The 18,153-nt window shown below is 48.1% G+C and overlaps 1 protein-coding gene across 1 annotated transcript in view; it reads right to left on the reverse strand.

Moving 5' to 3' along the window:
- nfia (nuclear factor I/A) overlaps positions 1-16,513 on the reverse strand; it is an 85,003-nt gene extending 68,490 nt beyond the window's left edge. The window contains exons 1-2 of the mRNA XM_061078322.1: positions 16,451-16,513; positions 7,814-8,342 (exon numbers count right to left, since the gene is read on the reverse strand). Coding sequence (XP_060934305.1) covers positions 7,814-8,342; positions 16,451-16,477 — 556 coding nt within the window. The 5' untranslated portion in view covers positions 16,478-16,513. The remainder of the gene's footprint in view (positions 1-7,813; positions 8,343-16,450) is intronic.
- Between the last annotated feature and the right edge of the window lie 1,640 nt (positions 16,514-18,153).

The following is an 18,153-nucleotide window of genomic DNA, read 5'->3' on the forward strand; positions in this document are numbered from 1 at the left end:
AGGGATGCTCTCTCTCTCTCTCTCTCTCTCTCGCTCTCTTTCCCTATCTCTCTCTCTCTTTCCCTATCTCTCTCTCTCTTCAGACGACCCACTGACGATCATCCTCATCCTCACGGACGAGCAGATTCTCTCTCTCCTCTGCTGAACCTTTTATTTTGGGCCGTTAACTTCTGAACCTCCTCCTCCTCCTCCTCTCTCTCTTCCTCCTCCTCCTCCTCCACTCTCTCTTCCTCCTCCTCCTCTCTCTTCCTCCTCCTCCTCCCCCTCCTCCTCCTCTCGTTGACAAATCCTCCCCCGGCCGGAGCTCCGTGGACGTTCTGTTCATTCCTCGTCTGAAGAAGCTGGAGAAGCAGCTCCCAGACGATCGTGTTCAGATTTAGTTCTCGGACGTTCGACTCCAGGAGATCAAAAATAAAAAATATATAAAAAAATGTGAGGATAGTATTTTTACAGTAGTGTTGGTGTTTGGGTGTGAAGGGATCTCTGGAGATGTGGGTCTCATGCGGTGCATCGCTGCCAAGTCGTCATGAAAAACTGCTGAATATTAATTAATTAAATATATTAAATATATAATTAATCAAATCATCAGTTCAATCAAACTAAACTAACGAGGACACAGAATCTGAAATATCTTTAATTTAATATGTTAGGGTTTGAAACAAATTAATTTAATTCAAGTTTTTATGCTTTTGATACTAAAATATCAAATGTGTAATTGTTTATATTCTCATCTCACATATATTACATAATTATCTTAATTTAGTTGTCACTGTAACCTACAACTAAAATGTTTTATTAATTCTGAGCATTAGAAAATTATAATAAGTTTGAACTGTGATGTCGTCATGAAAGTGTTTCTCATTTTTAAGGGTTTATGAATTTTCACATTGTAAAATATTAGATGATCTGTTTTAATTCTGGTTATTTAAAACAAGATGATAAAAAAAACTGTTTAAGAACCTGGTAGAAGTTTTGAAAAACCTCAAAACAAAAATAATAAAGACAAAACATCTGTAAAATATACAAAATATAATAAAAATAAAGAAAATGATCAGTAGAATTTCCAAAATAATATTTAGCTTATGTATTGGAAAACATATTGACAGTATTTTCTAAATATTGGATTTATTGGAATCATCTTCCTGAAAGACCTGAACAAATATTTGTATTATTTCTGAAACGTCAGTAAAGTATCGGACGTCTCTGAACATCAGCAGCAGCCATTTTGTTTAGGTTCCTAACAGCGTGAAAGTGAGCGAGCGGCGACGCCCTCAGAACGGCTCCGCCCCGATCTCGCCGCTCCGACCCGATTCTTCTTCTTCTTCTTCCTCTCCTCCTTCGTGTATTTTTCAGCAGCCATACGGCGCTTTGGAGTTCCTGTGCCTCCACCATCTGTGGAGCGTCTCCCTGCAGACGCTCGCAGCTGTCCTGGTTCGTGTCGACGCCGCTTCACACGCCGGCGTCCCCACGGCCGCACACACAATGGAGAGCGAGTGTGTGTGTGTGTGAGAAACAAGAGGGTTTATGGGAGTTTTTTGGCACAGAGCTCGTCTCTCACTAAGCCTTTCAAGATGGACGGACACTCCGACACACACACACACACACACACACACACAGACACACACACACACAGACACACACACACACACACACACACACACACACACACACACACAGACACACACACACACACACACAAAGAGTTGGTCACAGACTCCTTCAAAAAGAATCTAAAGGAGTGGGTTCATGTGCAGAGGTTAAAGGTCACAGAACCGTAGAAAGGTCAGAGCAGAAGCAGCTCGGGATCAAACCAACGACTCATCACAACTTTCAGATTCTCAACGTTTTCATTTGGTTCATTTACAGATTCAAGTTTTCATTTCACATGAGGAATTTAAAACTTCAGCTTCATACAAACAGGTTCACTCCTCAGAACCAGAGGAGAATTCCAGGAAGTTCTGAGGCTACGTTTCAAAAGGAATAACTTCTGAGCGTCAGAGGAGCAGCTATCTCCACCTTCAGTCTCTAGAACGAGTCAAACTCTGATCCCACTGGATCTCACTGGATCTCACTGGAACCCACTGGATCTCATTGGATCTCACTGGACCCCCCGGATCTCACTGGATCTCACTGGACCCCCCGGATCTCACTGGATCTCACTGGAACCCACTGGATCTCACTGGATCTCACTGGAACCCACTGGATCTCACTGGAACCCACTGGATCTCACTGGATCCCACTGGAACCCACTGGATCTCACTGGACCCCCCGGATCTCACTGGATCCCACTGGAACCCACTGGATCTCACTGGATCTCACTGGATCTCACTGGATCTCACAGGAACCCACAGGATCTCACTGGAACCCACTGGATCTCACTGGATCTCACTGGATCTCACGTTTCACACAGATCAACACAAAGCTCCAGTTTGAGACGAGTCTGACAGAAGTCTCCAACACGTGACCTGCTGTTTGATAACAGATCATTCAGTGAAACGTGATTGTTATTATTCTTGAAACTCTTACAGGTGAGTTCAACTTTAAATTCACGACTTTGACTGTTTTTTTCTTCAGACTCTTTCACATCACAGAGGATCAGAGCTGGTGAAGTCTTCAGATCTTTGACTTCAGTAGAAGTTCGAAGCTGAAACTCTGGATCCATGAAGACCTGAAGCTTCGTCTCAGAATCACATTCACTCCTGAACCGTTCAAAACACTGTTTACTATTATGAAGGTCAAAGTTCAAGTTCAGACGCCATAAATCAACAGAGACAGGTGGCAACATGCTGAGTGTGAGTGTGTGTGTGTGTGTGTGTTGTGTTGTGTTGTGTTGTGTTGTGTTCAGGAACCACCCGGCTCTAACTCCTCTTGGCTGCTGTGAGATCAGAGATCTTCTCTAAACTGGAACACGAAGCTTCGATTGAGACGATTTAAATGAGATTAAACGTGACGTGTGCGATCAGAGTTTCTAACTTCCGTTGCTTTGTGCAGGTTCCTCACAGTCGGCCGCACACATTCAGTTTAAATCTTTAAATCAAACTGTGATTCTTCACCTCAGTTGAAGCCTCATGTAATGATTCACATCTCAGCAGGAGAAGATCCAGTTCACAACAGGTCAGGTGCATGAATATGTGACATCAACAGGTTTTTAAAGCTCTGTATTTCTGTCCAACATTAAATATTTATGAGTAAATAGGAGCCATTTATTTCTTGAATCGATATCTCTGGATCCAGCTGAGAACCCAGAGGATCCTCCGCTGGTCACATGGTTTCTTCTCAACGTGTGAACGTCTGAGCTTCAATCAGCTGCAACACTGGCTCCACTTTTATGAATGAGTTCAAAGCTCAATGACCGTGAATGGAACAATGTGTGTGTGTGTGTGTGTGTGTGTGTGTGTGTGTGTTCATTGGTTGGTGGTGGGGTGGGGGTGTTCCCGTGGTTACACTGTGTACTTCAGGAACCACAGCTGAGTGTGTGGTTATACACTGCGTTCGCCTTAAACAGATCCACATGAGGAGCAGAGAGGAAGAGGAGGAGGAGGAGGAGGAGGAGGAGGAGGAAGAACAGGAGGAGGAGGAGGAAATGTAAAGTGTACCGAACATAACAAAGACTGCAACTCATTCACAACAACTTGCTGACGAACCATTAATGATTGAAAACTGATCCACTCATAAACCGACAAGATGATCCGAACAAGAACATAGTTGATGGAGAGAAAATGAACTTGAAGATCAAGTGTCTCCTCATGGAAGTTGGTTTCCTGCTGGTGGATGTTCCAGGTCCAGGAAGTGACTCAGACCTGTCAGTCACTTCCAGGAAGTCACTGAATCTGTTTCCTTCAGGAGTCAAAACTAATCACACCCACGTTCACTCTCCTCCAGGATCTGCAGATCAGGAACTCCAACAAATAAGGTTCAAGTCTCTGAGGCTGAAGAAATCAAGTTTCAGAGAAATGTTTGTGTGCTCAGATAAATGTGTGTGTCAGTTGTGTGGCGAAGGTCAGACGGCAGTAGGAAGTCCAGATGGAGTGGAGTTGTGTACTTGTTTTTTTGGGTGGAGAGAACAGGTCAGAGCTCCAGACCAAGCTCCAAATCTCTTTAAGAGCTCAGGAGGACAGAGGCAACTGGGTCAGACGTCTTTACACACACACACACACACACAGACTCACACACACACACACACACACAGACTCACACACACACACACACACACAGACTCACACACACACACATTGGCCTCGGACCTGCGGCGAGCTCCAAGTGAGAAACCAGATCCTCACGCAGGTTCCAACCCGTTACGTCTCAGATCCATTCAGACCTCAGAGTCTCAGGATCACTTCTTCAGAACCGAAGGTGAAGCAGCCGAGTCCAGAACCTGGAAACATCAGGTCCTGGTTCAGAGGAGCTGACCTGAGACCAGCTCTGAGTGTTTATAGATCAGTTATCAGATCATATTCATATCTGTGTCACTGAGAAACATGTCACAGACAAAACCTGTCTGTTAATAAAACAATAACTAACTCTAAAGGGAGACAGAAGTCGTTTTAAAAAAGTGTAAAATGTTTAAGACCGTACTGAACTTATCTGAGACCTAGTACAAGATATTTAAACATATTTAAGACTTTTTTTTAAAAATATATTAGAAGTGATATTTTTAAATTAACTAAAAACACAAGAAACCAAGAAACACAAACTGCTGTTGTCACGTCACAGGTTAGAGAATAATTCTGCTGTTTCTCTCACGTGTTCTTCATACCTCCATGAACTCACTTAACACATTGAACAAGTGATAAACACAAAGTTCATCTGATTTATTATATTTATTAATTCTTCTTCGAGCTGGAAATGTTTCATATGTTTCAGCTGCAGATAAAATAACTGAGACATTTTTTAGTTTCAGTAGAAATCAGATGTTCGGTTGAATAAAGTGAAGAATCCTCTTCTGCTGGATCATCTGATCTGGAAAGTGAGTCGCTGGCATCGATGTCAAAACTCGTCCGATCAAACTTTAACGATTTCATCTCTAATTATGTTTAATTGACTTTAGCTGCACATAAATATGATCTCGTCTGCAGTAAATGTTAACGTCTTTGTTTCAGCCTGCGAGGATTTTAAATCACAGACGTCAACAAGTCGACCCGGGAAACCTTCTGTTCCCGAGGGAGAAGATACCAGCAGAGACAGACACACACAGACACACACAGACACACAGACACACAGACACACAGACACACAGACACACACAGACACACACACACAGACACACACACAGACACACACACACACACACACACACACGCCTCCAGTCTGTGTGTGTGTGTGTGTGTGTGCATGACTGGCTGCTAATGAGGGGGTGTGTGTGTTTATCCTAGAGGTTAAACAGCTGATGATAGGGGTCACGACCTCCACGCTGTGATCTCTGACCTCTCGGCACGTGTGGAGCGTTCCTGTGAAAGTGACACCCCCCGCCGCCGCCGCCGCCGCCGCTGCCATGAGGCAGCTCGTAAATCAATGAAGGGGGGGGGTGGGAAGGAAGAGGGGGAAGGGTTGACCTCTGACCTACTGAACACTTGTTCCTGAGGATCCCGGGTACTCACACACACACACACACACACACACACACACTCAGACCTATGAATGGAGGGTTTGCTGAGTGTGAGTGTGTGTGTGTGTGTGTGTGTGTGTGTGTGAGTGTGTGAGTGTGTGTGTGTGTGTGACTGCAGGGAGTGACAATGTGTTAATTTGAACAGCCCAGCAGTGACTTCCTGTCCAGCTGCACCTGACTTCCTAAGGTCAACACTAGAATGAGATCAGTTCTATGAAACTGTGATGAAATATGACGTGTGATATTCATAACTCTGTGGGTCAGACTCAGAACCTCCTGACTGGACGAAGCTCTTCACAGATCACATGAAACCTCTGGAGAAGAAGCAGCTGAAGAAACTCGTCTGGTTCAGTTTCTGCTGCTGAACTTTAACAGGATTAAATAATAAATGTTTGGTCGTGTGCTGCGGTTTCTACGGGCAACACCCCCCCCCCCCCAGTCAGTGGAATGGGGATGAATTTAATTAGCGAGTCGGGCGCCCCCCCCCCTTGGCAGACTCCGCCTCCGGCCGGCGAGCCCTGGGGTCAACCTGCCTTCACACGGCTTTTAATAAACACCGCTGCTCCAGAGAAGCTGCGCCGCCTTAAATAAGAGGCAGCATGAAACCTGATCCCCGGGGGGGGGGGGGCTCTGTGGGCGTCCAGCCTCGGCCTGCCCCCCCGCACCTCCTTCCAACCAGACACCATCCTGCCTCCGTCAGGACCAGGCTGTGACTCCCGGCTCGGAGGAGGAGATGCACACGTTGCTTCTGTCTCCAGCACGAACCCGAGCGGCTGGAGGTGAAACCAGTTTGTTCCAGAGCTCCTCCCACGCTGCTGGACCCGCCCACTGGAGGGTTTCTACAGAGCAGCTCAGATGAATCCACAAAGCAGCAGCAGGTTTCAGCCTCTGGACCTGAAGCAGCTCAGTGTGAACGACTCGGTGGAAACACGCTGAGACGACTCGGAGCAGACTGTGGATCAGAGGCTTCAGTCTGCAACAGGAAGTGATGTCATTAAGGTTCAGGGTCACGGACCTCTCCGTGTGCTCGGCTGTCCACGGATCAGCTGGAACTTCACCGGAGGAAACGCTTAGATGAAGCAGGTCTCGTTAGAATCTGAACTTTGTGAAGTCTGTAAAACCTTCATGTCGTTTGAAACGTGTTTCTCATCACAACACGAGACGAGGAGCAACTTCACAAACATCAGAACTGAAACCTTCAGACTCCAGGTTCCTCCAGTGCCTTTGTTCAAATGCTTCACTTCTCTAGAACCTGAACGACCTAAACTAAAACGTTCTGTGAGTCAATAAACCATAAGATATGATTTAAGTTTGTTTTTAATGGAAACATGAAGCTGCTGCTGAAGGATCTGAACCAGTTTTAACTTCTCTACCTGGAAACTGTTTCCTTTTCCAACCGGAGCTCGGAGCCCAGAGTTCCAACCTTGAGCCAAACGTCTGCTGCCGCTCGCAGAGACTCAAACCACATAGATCATCAAATCATTTTCCCGTGGCATCAGTGTGACGTCAGGACCGAGCTGAACAATCACACACAGATCATTGTGTGTTTCTCTGACAGTGAGGAGGAGCTTCATCTGGAGAACGCTCTGCTCTGCTCTGCTCGGAGTGAGTCTGACTTTGGCAGGAACGTTTCCTCCTCAGACTTCTGCTCTGCTGATGAAGCTGCGTCTGTCTGCGGCAGATAACACGAGCGGCAGCGAGCCACGAGTCGAGCGGCAGCGAGCCACGAGTCGAGCGGCAGCGAGCGGAGCTTCATCCTCACAGCGACACCAGAGTCTTCATCAGAGGAAACGACTCCTGATCCAAACGTCTGCTGGAGACTTTCACTGAGTTCAAACTGAGTCTTATCTGGTTTGATTATTGGATCATCTCCAGATCTTCTGCTTCTCTTATGAAACGATGTCAACATGATCTCGTTTGTTGATGTAAAACATATTTCTGAGTGATCACAAAAGGTCACCTGACAGACACACAACATCTCACCACAACACTCACCACACAACTCCTGATCAACAAGGACTTCATCACAGACACTTGAATCAGAAAAGAGAAGAGACGAGATGTTCAGCAACACTGAAGAACTGTGTGTGTGTGTGTGTGTGTGTGTAATGATGTCACAGTGTCGTCATGTCAACCACCAGCGCTGCAGCAGACACACACCCAGCAGCTCGGCGTCTCACACACACACAGGCGGGGGGGGGGTCTGACCTGTGTGGACGAAGTAGGCCAGGTACAGGTCCAGCTCCTTCACCGAGACCCCGATGTGGTGCGGCTGCACACACAGACTCGGGTTGGAGCACTGAGGAGACTTCACCAGCCGCTCGCCGTCCGTGCTCTCCAGAGGAATCCCTTTGAATAAAATCACCATGACCAGGTCCAGCCTCCACACCTTGTCGGCCTGGCGCAGGCAGTCGATCCTCCTCATCTTGCCCTTCTGGTCGGGGTTGGACAGCACGCAGCACGGAGGCTTCTTGCCCGTCACCGTCAGCACGAAGTCCTCGCGGAACTCGGGCCGGATGTCCTTCCTCAGCTTGGCCAGCAGGCGGGACGCCCACTTCTGTTTGACCTCGGGCTTCTCGCCCAGCAGCTCGTCCTTCACGGCGCGCTCCTCCTCCTTGGACATGCGCTTCTCGTGCTTCTTGAAGTACTTCCTCTTGCGCGCCTGCAGGTTGAACCAGGTGTAGGCGAAGGCCCGGACGTGAGGCAGCAGGGCTTCGATGAACGGATGGAACTCATCCTGAGGGAGGAAGAGGAGACGGGAGGTGAGAGAGGGAAGGGCGAGCGGGTCACAGCAGCAATCACACAGAGTCATTATCATCTTCCTCTTGAGTTCATGTTGGACCACAAACTGTTTAGAGATCAACACGATCACAACATGGAGCTGATTCTAGTTTCTCCTGGAGCTCAACACAGAGTTCAATGAGCATGAAGAGGAGGAGGAGGAGGAGGAGGAGGAGGAGGAGGAGGAGGAGGAGGAGGAGGAGGAGGAGGAGGAGGAGGAGGAGGAGGAGGAGGAGGAGGAGGAGGAGGAAGAGGAGGAGGAGGAGGAAGAGGAGGAAGATTAGGAAGAGGAGGCCAAGGAAACCAGATTTCTTCAAGACGTCTCGAAACAAGAAGAAAACAGACGAAGCTGCAGAAGAATTTTGAGGTTTTAAGGTTTTTAGATAAGATGGAAAACGACAGAAGGAAGGAAACAAGAATACAGAAATCTCTAAGGAAGGAGAAGGAGAAAGAGAAGGTGGCAAGATGCAAAAGGAAAAAGAAAGAGCGGAGCAGAAAACAAAAAGGAGGAAGAAGGAAACGGAAGGAATGAGAGAAGTGAAGAAGGAAGCAAGGAGAAGGAAGGAAGGACAAAGGAAAGGAAGGAAAAGAACTTAACAAAGAAATAATGAATTTCAGACTCAACCTCTCTCACCTCCTTCTCTCTCGCTCTCAGGAGGGAGGAATGTGTCTGCCAGCCCCCCCCACCACCACCCCTCACCCCCCCACCCCTCACCCTGACCAAAAACGCACCAAACAAACAAGCAACCGAGCGGGGGGGAACCAAACCGCCACGAGCAGCAGCACCCGGGCTCAGATCTCCATGTGCAGGATTAAAGGAGCATTACGTGGTTTCCAGCTCAGTTATTACTGTGGGGATGTGGTGAGACCGGGATTAGACCCAAACCTGGGCTCGGTTACACCTGCTCCGCCCCCCCCCCCGAACCACCACAACACCAGGCTCGTTCTCCACATGAGCCCGAAGGAGAAAGTGACTCGAGAAAAGAGGGAAAGAAAGCGACTGATCCACGGGTCTGAACCCAGAACGCTGGGGATTCAAAGTGAGTTCTGAGAGTTGGAGGGATTATGAAAGGAAACGTTATCGCAGCTCGTGGAGGGAAAGAGGCCGATGAGGTGTGACCACTTCCTGTTCTCAGAGCGGCGTGGTCACTGAGGTGATCACCACCGGTCTCCATTCACAACCTCCTGCTGCAAACATTACTACAGCTCCAGACTCTAGAATCAGAATCAGAATCAGAATTCTTTTAATTGCCAAGTATACACATACAAGAAATTGCTTTCTACCTGAGGAACAAAGTCACATGTTCTCTAGAGTTTAATCTCAAATTTCTGGATACGGATAAAGATAAAAAACATTTAATTTAAGACCCACAGCAGAAAGTTATATCTTCTGATTCATCAGTGAGATAAATACATGTTTAAATAAAGAAGATTTGATTGTGACCAGTGTCCGATGCAAAGCAGTGAAGTCCAGGAACGACTTGTAAATGTTTATTTAATTATTACAAAGCTTGAAGATATTGGAGATATCCTGTACAGGTGACGCTTGCTGCTGATTTGAATAGACGAGAGACGAGAGCTTCATCTGAGTAAAGTTTCAAACTGAGCCAGTGCAACTGAATTCACTTTGTGTTTATTTGAACTCATTTAACACAAAACAGAGCAACTGAATATGAGGAGGACAAAACCACTGGTTTCTATTCATCGACTAGAACATGAAAATGTGCATGAAAGATTTAAAATGAAACGTCGGTGAATCATCCCACGTTCATGTTTGTTTCTCTGTCATCATATGTTGATGAGAAATAAAATCAGACTGATGCTCATGAATAGAAATCAGTGGAGTGACAGAGACTCTGTGTCTCTACGACTCTGGAACATGTTCTGAAGTCAAAATTCCTCAGCAGAAAAAAAAGATACATTTCCGTTTCTTTTCATATCGAGTTATTTTGGGGGTTTGAAAGTTAGTTTGTGGTCAAAGTTTGAGAGAAAACCTGTTATTTTCTGACAGAAAGAAAGAAAAACTGTTTCATCACAGAAACAAGGAGAAGTTTCCAGAAGACAGAAACACAGACGGACAGAAAACATCTTCATGGAACATTTTCTTATTTGGATAAAACTCTCAGAGGGAAACTGAGGAGGGGGAGGGAAGGGGGGGGGGGGGCTGAAGGGGTGCAGCCCCCCCCCTCCGGAGCCACGTATTGAAAAAAAAAAACTCCACTATTCATAGATCAAACAGACGCTCACACATGTTGATACGTGCAAACACTTCTGACTGGGCTGGCATGTGGATCCCACATTACACACACACACACACACACACACACACACACACACACACACAATTCTCATAATTTTGAAGCACAGTAAAAAGTATTTTTTTATTTCCTGTAGTTTCTGATTCTCTCATTTATAAAATCCTCCAAACAACTGGAGCAGATTGAAATCTTCTTCCTCATAAGAAGCATCTCGTTAGTGAAGCTGAAGGAAACAGATGTTTTACATGAAGGAGAAAGTGACTCTGCACAAAAAGCTCCTGCTGCTGTTTGAACGATCCTCAGACGAGAATCTGCAGCGAGAACATTTCAACCTGTTTCTGCTTCTGAAGCCACGAAGGAAAATCATCTGGAAAGAGGTCGAGTGTCGTTTGTGTGTTTTCAGTTTGAACTCGTTTCACAGAAGTTTAAAGTGAATCAACACAAATGAACATGTGTTGATTTGTATGAGACTGAATGAAGTGTTTGCTTCTCCAGAATCTGTCTGAGGCCGTCAGAGAATCCTTGTTTACTGTCTAAAGAAAAGACACGTGAAGAAGAAGTTTCCAGTGAAATCTGCAGATTATGAGTTTGGATTTAAATGATATTTTCTCTACACCTTTCTACTCCGAGCTCATGGTTCCACTGAAGAGGTTTCACACGTTATGGAACCACCAGGAGGAAACAGAGCGTTGGTCTGGAACGGTTCCTGTTGGCAGATGATTCCTCGGTCAGAGCTTCAGTGATTCTCCGTGGCAGCAGGTGACGTGTGACACTGAGCCTCATTACATGGATTTAAATGGTTTGTGGAGCTCAGACAGGTCAGATTTATCATTTATATAAACACACATTATCAGGTGATGCTCTGGGATTCGCTCGGACTGATCGGAGTGTGAGGTTCCTTCGTCTTTTAATTGTTCAAGAATATTTCAGGTTCAATTTGAGGTTCAATTTAAAAAATACAGGAAGTTCAGGAGCAGAGTCAGAAAATCTTTACATCCAACGTGAGATTAAACGTTGGGATCTGCGGCACAAAGAGGAAACTGTATCTCCAGGCTGAGCATCAGAGCGCCAGCTGCACCGCTTCTTTTTATATATATAACATTGTTCCCCCCCCCCCCTCGTCAGGGGCTGAATACAGCACATTGTTTCTTCTTGGAGTCGGTCCAGGCAAACGGGTTTGTCTCCAAAGCGCCTGCAGCCGCTCTGCAGCCGCTCTGCAGCCGCTCTGCAGCCGCTCTGCAGCCGCTCTGCAGCCGCTCTGCAGCCGCTCTGCAGCCGCTCTGCAGCCGCTCTGCAGCCGCTCTGCAGCCGCTCTGCAGCCGCTCTGCAGCCGCTCTGCAGCCGCTCTCTGAGCTCCGAGTCTCACTCGCTACGGAACGCTGCTGCTCTGGGCTCCAGCGAGATGTGTTTCTGTGTGTACGTGTCCTCGGGTGGTTGTTAGCACCACGAGCGGCTGCACACACACACACACACACACACACACACACACACACACACACATTCCACAGTGGATCTGCAGCTCGGCGGCTCTGGATGTTCGCTGGAGCCACATTCCAACATTCCTCGCAGCCCAGTGCAGCGGTTCAGCTTCCTGACTCGCTCCCGCCGCCGCCGCCGCAGCCTTTTCACACTCGGCTCCGTCCGCCGCAGAGAAATCCCACTAAACAAGTCACTTGTTCTCACATTCAGACTTAAAACCGGAGCTTTTCTGCCAGTGGGCGAGATAATCCCTCTTGTTCTCAGTTCCCCTCGACGGAGGAATGTTTTCTGAGACAAACGTAATCCTGCGTCTGCACCTGTGTCAAGAAAATGACTCAAGAAAAAACCAGCGACAGAAGCTGATTGATAAAGAAAAACAAAAATACATTGAACTCGTGGCTGTTCTTTTTTAATTCTTGTGACCTGATGCAAACAGCTAAAAAGCTGCTTTTAAAAGTGTCTAAAAATAAAAATAAAGAACAAAGAAACAGCTTCATTAGAATGAAGATAATTACTGAAACAAGCCGTTTGAATTGGAAAGTGAAATTATCCAGATCATAGAAGTGATGTTTTTGGGGGTGAAATTAACATTTTAATCCTCTACATTATCACTGGTTAAGACTCTGAACTTGTGTGTGAAGCAAAAAATCTGCTTTAAATCACAGATTCCAGTTCAAACTTTAACCTTAAATCTGAGTTTTTTCCAATCAGACATTTCGATATTTTTTTTAAATCAGCGTCAGTTTTTAGAAATGTGAGAAAAGAAAGATTCACGAGCTGATTTACAGGAAACGATGTGAATCTGATGGAGCTGAGAGAGATTCAAGACTCAGGTCAAATTAACAACTGGATCCAGGAGCAATAACAGCTGGGAATTAAATCACAAAGATTTGCTAAAATAATGATTGGTTCATGTAAAATTAAATCATTGAATCAATTTTAAGCTTCTGTAAAACACTGAATGATTCCTGTCGGGATCTGGTTCCCTCGGAGACGCTCTGCTGTGATTCTGTTTATCCACTCGTCGTTTGTCTGAATCTGAAATCTGCAGATGAAGACACGACTCTGATTTCTCCTTCTCTCCTCCTCACCTCCTCTCCTCCTCTCCTCCTCTCTTCCTCTCCTCCTCTCTTCCTCTCCTCCTCACCTCCTCACCTCCTCTCCTCCTCTCCTCCTGTCCTCCTCTCCTCCTCTCTTCCTCTCCTCCTCACCTCCTCACCTCCTCTCCTCCTCTCCTCCTGTCCTCCTCTCCTCCTCTCCTCCTCTCCTCCTCACCTCCTCAGGCCTCCTGGTGAAACCGGGCCGAGGCGTTTGGCGAGCGGATGTGTGACGCGCTTCCCCGAGTTCTTTCTTCCTCTCTTTCGGGGTCATTCTCTCTTTCAGCGGTTTGTAAACCTGCGGAGGGCGAGCGAGCGTCTGAGCCCCCCCCCCACCCCCCCGCTGCACCTTGGTGACAGATGTAATGGGCTCTGAGGAACAGGCCTGTAACAACAAGCCCCTGAATCACAGTCATTTAGAGGAGCAATAATGGTAATCCTCCATGTCTCCCTCCCCCCCCCCCACACCCTCCCACCGCCTATTGACACCCACCCCGACACACTGAGGGAATTACCAGCGTGGCGCCCGGGCTCAGAAGCTCAGCCGAGGTTTCCACGCTAACGCCTCCCGGCGGCGGCGGCCGGCGGCGGCGGCGGCCTCGGCGACGCCATCACAGCACGGAGAGAAACTCACTCGTCAGACCAGATTTCACCACAGCAGCGACAGCAGGGCCGGAGCCGGAGCCGCTGTGTGTGAGGGCCACACCAGGATCTGAGGCCCCGCACCCCCCCGACCCCCCCTTCTCAACCACAACTCACCGGAACACCAGACATAAAGAATCTGCTCCTTCCAACCAACCAGGGATCGACCCGTGAGGACAAGCTGCAGGTCTCTGAGCTCCATGGACAGACCGCTTTCATACAAGAGGATTTATGATCGTGATTATTGTCATTTTTCATACTCAGGATCTGAGTCCGATGTTTCTTGGTTCCGAGGTCACAGCTGATCACGTCTGACGTCACAATTTATTTTAATAAGCAAACGAATAAATGAAAATATGCCGAGTTGAGCAGAATCAAAGACGACGCAACTGTACAAAAAAACATCTGTTTAGATTTAATAAACCAAGAATTCCCTGTTCCCACGTCTGTGTGGTTATCATCTTTAATTCTTCATTTTTGTGTTTTCTACAAACTTCCACTCAAAGAAAATAAAGTAATATCAACATGTTTAAAATCTATTTTCTTTCAAATCAATTAAAACTCAAACATAAGAAACCAACAAACATCTGGTTCCGCGTCATAAAAACAGAAACTCTTCTTCTGCTCGCACAGAATTCATCACTTATTGAAACACACATTTTTCTATAATCATCTTTAAAAAGTGAAATTGCGATTGAAACGTTTTTATAAAATTGTAAATTTCGTTTTGGGGCGCCCCCTCCTGGCTGAGGGAAGAAACGCACTTAACGCAAAACTTCACAAACAGGAGCCGACTCTCGGGATAAAAGTTTCAGGTTTGATTAATATTTCTTTAAATCTGTAATTTCAGCAGAGGTGTGTGATCAGCTGACAGGTTTTATGAATCTGCCACCGTCTGATGTTATGAGTCAAAATTCACTTTAAATAATAAATCTGTAATTTTACTGCCAAACGTGTTGATATTAAAAACCATCTGACGAGGATCACACACACAAGCAGCTGCTCACACACTGTGTTAATGAGGGAAATACAAATCTGAAATAAGAGAAATTCATGCTCAGCAATTAAAATGAGCAAACGTTTAAAAAGAGAATTTAAAAAGAAGCAAACATCTGCTGAAGCCGTTTCACTGAGGAGGAGGATTTGCTGATTATTGGTTTTACTGTCTGATAATCTGATTACACGTGAACGCTCCTGTTCGCTGCTGAGCTTCAACAAACTCACATCGTCTTCACATCATCTGCAGATTTATTTTGGGCAAATGTGGAGATTCAGTAAAAATCAGAGGAATCAAAAAAAGATCCAGGTTCATGAGTCATGACTGGATCCTGATTATAATTATTATTATTTAAACGCAGGATCAATATATCACATCATTTACAAATCATTAGAAATTAAATATCAGCTTATTGTATATAAATATATTTTGATGATAAATAATAAAACATGAAATTTAACTGCAATTCAAATTCTCACAATCAAATTAATTTCTAATCATCTGATTATTCCAAATATTTTCTGTATTAAAACTAAATCATTGAATTATGTGTGATTTGTATAATTTAATCATTTCTAATTTTTCTCTTATTAGGAAGAAGTGAATTTTAGGAAAATATGAACAAGATATAGAGACAATCCAATTAATAAAGTCAGTGATAAATCATCTCTGAGCTGAAACAAAAGGATTTTATTATATTTAGTTAAATCGTGGATAATTATACGAAATGTTTAAATTATAATTCCGGATCCGAGCAGGTAATAACTGCTGAATAACGTAGTTTGTGTAGTGAACTGGTTTGTGTAGTGAACTGGTTTGTGTGTCGATGCGCCGCTCTGTGACCTCAGCTCACCTCGGACACTCAGTGTGTGTGTGTGTGTTGCTTTCAGGCCTGAGCTGCAACACAACGTGAACAAGTAACACAACAAGTAACACAACGAGCTCAACCTGCGGCTCCGAGCAGCGGAGGACCGCAGCCCTAGAGCCCCCCCCCCCCTGCGATCCTCCTGCACCAAGAAGAAGAAGAAGAAGAAGAAGAAGAAGAAGAAGAAGAAGAAGAAGAAGAAGAAGAAGAAGAAGAAGAAGAAGCTTCTCTGTCAAAGTTCACGCTCCTGCAGGAGAGAGTCAGAAGGAACAGAGAGAATCAACCAAGTGTGTTGACTCCATGGAGGGGGGGGGGTCTTCAGAATGAACCGAGCCCCCCCCACTCCTCTCTCCCGGAGCACCGGAGCCGGGACCGGGACCGGGCCGGGCCGGTGCCCGGGCTGCAGCCGGGGAGCAGTCGCTGCAGCCCGGCTAGAGGAAGCAGCTCCTCGCTCCTCGCTCCGCAGACACACACTTTGTGACACAGCTCAACAACCGAAGTGCGAAACACACAATTATGACTCCAGCTCAATAATCTGCGTAAAGTTTGTGAGTCCGCCATGTGCCGCTGCAGCGGAGCGACGGTCACACACACACTGACACACACACACAGACACACACACTGACACACACACAGACACACACACTGATCCACAGCGTGTGTGTGCGCACAGTCAACATGCTGCACAAACACACGCTAACACAAAGTCAGAGTTGTCCCACTCACCTGAGTCAGACACAGCGGTGAATACATGTCTGTGTGAGTGCGTGTGTCCGCGTGCGCGCGGGTCCGGTATCTCCAGCCCGGGAGTGCGCGTGCGTGTGCGCAGTGCGCGCGGAGGAAAGAGGAGAAGAAGAAGGAGAGAGAGGGGGAGTAGAGAGAGAGAGAGAGGGGGAGTAGAGAGAGAGAGAGAGAGGGGGAGTTGAGAGAGAGAGGGGGAGTAGAGAGAGAGAGAGAGGGGGAGTAGAGAGAGAGAGAGGGGGAGTCGAGCCCTCCTGTTGCCCGCTTCGCTTTCACATGTCCACCCCGGGTGACCTTTGACCCGCTCGGGTTTCCGTCTCTTCCAGCCCGGGGACCGGGAGCATGTCCCGGGTCCGGTCAGAGGAGCGGGGCGGCCGGGGCTGCCGGGGCTGCGGGCGGAGGAGCGAGGCTCTGCCGGGGCGGGAGCAGCGGCTGCTCGGTGCGAAGCTCCGGAGAGACCCGGACCTGCATCACGCGGATCCCCGGGGACCAGCGGAGCGAGGCAGCATGGGAACCCGGGCTGCGAGGCGCTGTGGCCGGCGTGAGGAGGCGCGGTGCTCGGTGCTCAGCGCCCGGTGCCCGGAGCTCGGTGCTGGGAGCCCGGTGTCCAGTGCCCGGTGCTCGTTCCCCGGTGCTCAGTGTCCGGTACTCGGTTCCCGGTGCCCGGTACTCAGTGTCCGGTGCCCGGTGCTGGGAGCCCGGTGTCCAGTGCCCGGTACTCGGTGCTCAGTGTCCGGTGCCCGGTGCTGGGAGCCCGGTGCCCGGTGCTCAGTGTCCGGAGCCCGGTACTCGGTGCCCGGTGCCCGGTGCTTGGTGCTCAGTGTCCGGTACTCGGTGCCCGGAGCCCGGTGCTCGGTGCCCGGTGCTCGGTGTCCGGTGCTCAGTGTCCGGTGCTCCGGTGCTCGGCAGCGGGACGGAGGGCGCGGTGCAGCGGGACAGTAGTGAGCGAGTCCCGTGGAGCAGCCTGCGGAGGGCGGAGGAGCAGAGAGGGAAGAGCCGGTCCTGAGCTCTGAGCCACCGGCAGCTGCTCCGTGATTTATCACCGGCAGGAGGAGCGGGAGGGGGGGGGGGCGTCCCGGACACGGAGCCGCTCAGACCCGGGACCTCCACGGTGCGAAAGTGCGTGTGCGTGTGCGCGCTGACCCTGCAGAGCTGAACCCGATCACACGCACTGCGCTCGATCCGCATCGATCCAACGCGCGCACTTTACAAAGTACACGCTGTGCGCGTGCACGAGAGGCTGAATTCCCGTGCACTCCGGGACCCGCCGCTCGGAGGCGCGTGCACGAAGTGACGGGGGGGGGGGAGATGATCCGATACAGAGGAGGAGGAGAAGGAGGAGGAGAAGGAGGAGGAGGAGGAGGAGGAAACTACTGAGAGTTTACACACTGAGGAGGAGGAGGAGGAGGAGGAGGAGGAGGAGGAGGAGAGAAGAGAAGAGAAGAGGAGGTGGAGAGAAGAGGAGGAGAGAAGAGAAGAGGAGGAGAGGAGGAGGAGAGAAGAGGAGGACAGGAGGAGGAGGAAGAGAAGATAAGGAGGAGGAGGAGGCAAGTGGAGGAGGAGGAGGAGAAGAGGAGGAGGAGGAGAAGGAGGAGGAGAGAAGAAGAGAAGAGGAGGAGGAGGAAGAGAGGAAGAGAAGATAAGAGGAGGAGGAGGAAGAGTAGAAGAGGAGGAGGAGGAGGCGGAGG

The sequence above is a fragment of the Limanda limanda genome, chromosome 9, assembly GCF_963576545.1.
Source record: "Limanda limanda chromosome 9, fLimLim1.1, whole genome shotgun sequence".
Lineage (NCBI taxonomy): Eukaryota > Metazoa > Chordata > Actinopteri > Pleuronectiformes > Pleuronectidae > Limanda > Limanda limanda.